Source organism: Onychostoma macrolepis, chromosome 05 (assembly GCF_012432095.1).
Source record: "Onychostoma macrolepis isolate SWU-2019 chromosome 05, ASM1243209v1, whole genome shotgun sequence".
Classification (NCBI taxonomy): domain Eukaryota; kingdom Metazoa; phylum Chordata; class Actinopteri; order Cypriniformes; family Cyprinidae; genus Onychostoma; species Onychostoma macrolepis.
The window spans coordinates 40,545,857-40,551,977 of NC_081159.1; the positions used below are offsets into that span (position 1 = coordinate 40,545,857).

The 6,121-nt window shown below is 33.0% G+C and overlaps 1 protein-coding gene across 2 annotated transcripts; it reads right to left on the minus strand.

The window, feature by feature from the left end:
• Positions 1 to 646: 646 nt before the first annotated feature.
• gdnfb (glial cell derived neurotrophic factor b) lies at positions 647 to 4,587 on the minus strand. 2 transcript variants are annotated; one of them, XM_058776736.1, is made up of 3 exons: positions 4,108 to 4,587; positions 3,142 to 3,312; positions 647 to 1,616 (listed from the first exon to the last, which is right to left on the minus strand). In XM_058776736.1, exons 2-3 carry the CDS (start codon positions 3,284 to 3,286, stop codon positions 1,195 to 1,197), a joined length of 567 nt encoding a protein of 188 aa, XP_058632719.1. In that variant the 5' UTR covers positions 3,287 to 3,312; positions 4,108 to 4,587; the 3' UTR covers positions 647 to 1,194. The 2 variants fall into 2 exon arrangements, with proteins under 2 accessions (XP_058632719.1, XP_058632720.1); XM_058776737.1 differs by lacking the exon at positions 4,108 to 4,587 and having other exon boundaries at positions 3,142 to 3,494.
• Between the last annotated feature and the right edge of the window lie 1,534 nt (positions 4,588 to 6,121).

The following is a 6,121-nucleotide window of genomic DNA, read 5'->3' on the forward strand; positions in this document are numbered from 1 at the left end:
AACTCAAGTAGCAACAGATCTTTTCTTCTTTATTGTGATGTACATCAGAATGGAACAAATTATCAAAAAAGAAAAAAGTAGGGCGGGGACTTGATTCTGTCTTTCGGTTGCTGATTGGATGTTGGGATGTGGGCATGGCATTCAAAAGTGGAGACAGATGAAAGAAGCTTGAAGGGGCGGAGTTTAAGCAGACTAAATGATTGGAGGATTCCTGCATACATCAGGAATTATACTGGAAGACATTTTGATTAAATGTTAGGATGTAAAAATAATTAAAAATGTACAAATGAATTAATAACAATGAGATCTATAATATGCATTTAGAAAATAGAGTGAATTTTCTTTTCATGGTGGCTTCAAGTACTACAACAGTTAGGTTGTAGATTGTCACTTAATAAAGACATGTTGGTCTGTTCATCATGAAAAGCTTCAGAAGTCTTGAAATATAGTGCATGAATCTTTTGGAATAGATTTTTTAATGTCCTGACATATTATGGAAAAAGAGCAGCGTGAACATTCTGCAAAACGTCTTTTGCTCTCCACAGAATAAAGGATGCCATACGGGATTGAAACAATGTAGAAGTGAGTAAATTGTTGTTTTTTTATTGTTAATTTTTATTAGACAAAGAAAAAATAACTTGGGGGGCATATAAATAGATATTCAAATATATATATATATATAAATAGGGATTAATTAATTTAACCAAAACCATTCGATTGGGTTTTGTGTTTAACAATGAACATAAGAATCAGAGAAAATTAGTGGAGGTTAAATGTCAAAAAGACCTCATAAAAATGCACAGCACACAAAATATCCTGTCTTGCTGTTTAAGATGTGCCTTCCTATAGGTTAAATGATATACACTCTCAGTAAAAGGGTACAAAGCTGTCACTGGGGCAGTATTTTAAGTTACCTTATTTACCCCTAAATAGTACATATTAGTACCGAAAGTGTACATATTCACACCTTTTAGCTTTTGTATCTTAGGGTAGCGCCCCAGTTACAGCTTTTTTATTCTGAGTGTACCAGTTTTTGAACATCTTGCAATACTATTCTTGCCATTCCTTATCCTATATCTTCTTAGAGAAATGCAATCATGATGATTCTCTCGACCGAGCTATGCTCACACATGTAATAACCTGAAATAGTTTCTATTGATTTTCCCATCTGGTGTCATTGTCTATCACAGTTGCTTAGACACAGCCACATTTCCGTGCCGAGTGCCTCTTCATGGTGTGGTATATGAGGTTGTCATCCAGAAAGGACAGGTCGTCGTCGTATTCGACAGGTCGGCAGCAGGCGGTGGGAGGAGAGCTGCGCAGAATGTTTTTGCTGTTGTCGGCGAGGCCGGTGAGGATTTTGTCGTAGTTTGTGAGGGAGTTCATACACACGCCGCTGCAGTAGCTGAATATCAGCTCCTCCTGACTCCGGTAGCCCAGACCCAGATCAGACACTTTCAGCTGGACTTGTCTCAGCGCACACGCTCTTCCTTTGCCCTTCTCTCTCTCGTCACGACTCGGTCTCTTTCTGTCCATCTTGTTACGAAGGAAACCTCTCCGTTTTGGAGATCTCTTGGATCTGTGGGTGAAGGCTGAGTGTGGTGTGGGAAAGCTGTCTGGATGACAGAGGAAAGAGATGTTCCTGCATTTGCATTACAGATACGATCTGATTTTAAGCAATACACTAAAACAAGCTACAAAAGCCTCTGAATCTACTAAGGTAGTTTTATGTGGAAAGGTCATACTCTTTACATATATGCATGATTTAAAAGGGTCATATCATGGAAAAAATAAAACACATTTCCTTCATCTTTTAAATGAAAACAATTAGATCTAATGAAATAATGTTTTCTCCCTTTTTAAAGTGAAAACTTCCTCTCCAGAACAAAAAAATATATTTATTGAAAGTAAAAAAAGAAAAGAAAAACTTGAAAAAATAAAGCTAAATAGAAAAATGAAAAGCGCACAAAAATACTAAAAAAAAAAAAAAAAAAAAAATAAATTAAAGCTAAATAGAGAAATAAAAAAAACTAATAAAATTGACAAAGGCACGTATCAAAGTTACTAAAACTGAAATAAAAAATAAATTATAGCTAAATAGAGAAATAAAAAAACTAATAAAAATGACAAAAGCACAAAAAATTATTAAAACTAAAAATAAATAAATCAAGCTAAATAGAAATATTGAAAAAAAATTGACAAAAGCGTGTAACAAAGTTACTAAAAAGTGAAAAAATAAAAATAAATGATAGCAAAATAGAGAAATAAAAAAGCTAATAAAAATGACTAAAGCACAAAAAAATACTAAAACTAAAACAAAAAATTAAAGCTAAATAGAAATATTGAAAAAAATAATAAAATTGACAAAAGCATGCAAGTTACTAAAATAAAAAATAAATTATAGCAAAATAGAGAAATAAAAAAACTAATGAAACACAACAAAATTACTCAAACTAAAACTGAAATAAAAAATAAAAGCTAAAGAGTATTGAAAAAAAAATTGATAAAACAACAAATTACTTTTATGAAAATAGCTAAATAGAAAAATAAAACTAATAAAGTTAATTAAACTTAAAATCAAATAAAAATACAGCTCTCTCTCTAAACTAAAAAGTTACATTAGCAAAAGAGCCCATTTAATTCTAAGAGTCAGACAGGGTGGTCGTGTAAAACTAAACCATGCCTGTTTTTGCTGCAGGAAACCGTGGCTAGTGGATCTCAAGGAGAACACAGGCTGCTGAAATGACCCTTTCAAGTGCGTTGTACATTGTGTTTTGACAGAATGTACAGGTGTTAGTGTTTTGATGTGCCCTTATGACAGGATGAGTAGAGTGATCAAAGAGCCATAACATGATATAGTTTGCATTATTCTGACAGCTTTTAGCAACAATACTGCTTTTGTCCACAGATACCAGATATAATACAGGTTCAAATGGAGTTGTAAGCTCAGTTTGTAAGCTGATAGAACTAGAGTAGTGTGTGTCTAGTGTCTCACCCAGGTACAATGGGTCACCTGAAACTTCTTTACTTAACCATCACAACAGTATCAGGTGTGTCCCCAAATACGCTTTAGCACACCTGTGTGTGTATTCAGATGACTTTTATATATTTAATAGTAAGAATCGAATGGCTTCTCCTGACCTGAGTGACTTCTCGGATGCAGATGTTTGTATGGTTTCCTCTGTAGGTCCTGTGGTCTTTGAGAGCACTGTCCGGTTGGGTTCGGGACGGAGGACACGCAGCTCAGCGTCAGTGCACACGCCAGCATCACACCCCAGACCTTCATCTTACTCTCTCCTCAGCTCACAGAGCCTGTGTCAGACACACATTACAAACATTCAGGAGAATTACACGCTTTTATTACGGGTTTACACTACAGCCTTTGTAAACTATTTACTATATTTCTCTATCAGGCACTTGAAGCTACTGTGAAAAAGGCACTTTATAAATTACATCTGTAATAATAACAACAACAACAAATATTTAAGTTAATATAGCATTATTATTATTATTACTACTACTACTATATAGACCCAGAACAGTTTAAAAGTACAAAAAACAAACAAACCAGCCTTTCTGAATTATATTTGTAATAATAATAATAAAAATGAGCTATTGTGAAAAACACACTTTATACATTCCATTTTATAATAATAATAATATTACACATTTAGCTTAATATAGCATTATTATTATTATCATTACTATTATATAGCCCAGAAAAATGTAAAAGTGCACCTAGCCATTTGCTACTATGAAAAAGTCACTTTCTAATTTATGTTTGTAATAACTTCATATAGAATTATTAGCCTACTATTTTGTTAAAACATTTTAAAAGTAATTTTTAGTTTCTAAAAAAACATAATAGCCTCCTGTAAAATGCACTTTCTAAATTCTGTGTTATAATAATAATAAACCAACGTAATATAGCATTATTATTGTTATTGGTAGTAGTAGTAGTAGAATAGCCTATAGCCCAAATACAATTTAAAAATGTAACTTTTAAAAATAACCACAACTAGCCACTCATGCTGACAAAAAATTATTTGCAATGATTATTATTGATTCTGTAAAAATATAAAAAGTGCAAAAGATGACCACACTCACCTGAGCTCAGCTCTGTATATCCGGCCATCAGCACTGATGATCACAGAGCTAAAGGTGCTTTCCGAAAACATTTATCAAATAATAACCGTGCATATTATATTTCCTTTCATCTGACTCTCCTGCTCCACGCTCACAAACTACATCAGCCTGTTCGTGACGGCACTTTACACGCAGAAATATGATCCAAAATGTTGAATTCTTCCAACACATACACTTCTATGATCAGATTTGTAGTTTACGGTTCGTAACTTCATTGATTGTTAATTCAGGTCCTGCGTGAGTCCAGTTCATTCCTGCATCAGCAGCGATGTGATGTGAAGTGCGCCGCGCGACGCGTGGACCAGAAGCGCGATTAAAGCACGTGACCTCATGAACAAAGCAGACCGACACCTGGATGTTATTTAAACGTGAAAATTGCTACACATAAAAATGCAGTATCTCTTTGAAGAACTTGTCCTTCTCTCATATAAATTATTTTAGTCTTAATATTGAAGTTACCGTTCGTCTTGAAGACATAACATGCAATAGGCCTACCTGTATATCCATGATGAAGCGACTGTATTAGAATTCCCATTTCCTGTTTTTCATAGTTTTCAAAAAAAAAAAAATTAATAGTAAAATCATAACCTGTTGCTGAATGGATGCCCAGCGCTCATATGAATGACAAACACTCCCTCTACAGGTCAGCACTCTGCAGTGCAGGGCTTCATTATTACCTGGTTTGACAAAAGAAATTTGAGGAATTTGTGCAAAAATGTTTAGAATCATTTAAAAATATTTGAAAATAACTTTTTAACCTTTTAAAGACTATATATTTTACATTTGAATTCAAATTTGATCAACAACAGACGTTAATTAATAAAACCTGTATTATTTAAATTAATCTTGTTTAATCTGAACTGTAACATTTACTTAGCCTACCTAATATTTATAAATGTAAAAAATAGAAATACAATTTCCAAGCAGATGAAGGGCTTGAAACACTATATATATATATATATATATATATAGCCCAAGTTTTATGTATTTGTTCTCCAATATGCAATTTTTAATGATGTACAATTCAAAAACGAAATACTACTACAACAATAACAACAACAACAACAACTACTACTACTACTAATACTAAAACTCACCATTCACCATTTTGTCAATGACTAAACTTGAGCAATAAACTGAAAATGGCTAAATGTTTTAAGAGAATTTGAAATAATGTTAAAATCCTGAAGAAATGTTTAAAAAGACACCTTTTGGATTTGGTCAGACTATTATATTATTACTTTTAAATCAGTAATGTTTATTGCTTAGGTCAGGATCCAGGTCCAAACTGAGTCTCCGTTATAAGGTATACATGTGATGTAAAGTGTGCTTGTGTCAGATTGTGCATAAGGATGTGATTTCTCATATTTGCTATTCAAATTAATTTAAAAAAATTACACCATCGATTGTCATCCAAAGGAATGTTTGGGACAGTATTGGACAAATAAATAGAGAATTTTCAAAATGAAACTGTTGATAAACGGAAATCAGCACTGCTGCATTTGACTCCCTCTCCCGGTCAACAATCTGAAGTGCAGGACTTCTCTTATTTTACATGACTTATTTACTTATTACATAATTATCTGTTGTTATCACCAATATAAACCGCTAGAGGCCACTCTATAACAACTACCAGTTTCACCATGCAACTTCTTCCCTCTGATGTAATTTCCAGTATAATATAATATAATATAATATAATATAATATAATATAATATAATATAATATAATATAATTATGTAATATCACTCCAGCAGAGTTTGGGGTAGTGATGAATCAATCAAAGTTAGTGTAGGTTATGTTCTGTCTCTCTCTCTCTCTCTCTCTCTGTGTGTGTGTGTGTGTGTGTGTTAGGATTCGTCTTGATTTAATTTTTAGGAATTTGTAGCCTATTTGATTCCAAATGGCTATGAATTCAAATCAATGTAGTCTAATTAGCCTACGCCGAAAGAATGTTGTCACTAATTAGACTGGT

Excerpts from the sequence above, each read along its gene's own strand:
- gdnfb (XM_058776736.1), bottom strand. The coding sequence starts at position 3,286 with ATGAAGGTCTGGGGTGTGATGCTGGCGTGTGCACTGACGCTGAGCTGC. Across the intron at positions 1,617-3,141 it reads GCATCCGAGAAGTCACTCAG|ACAGCTTTCCCACACCACAC; the intron begins GTCAGGAGAAGC and ends TCTGTCATCCAG.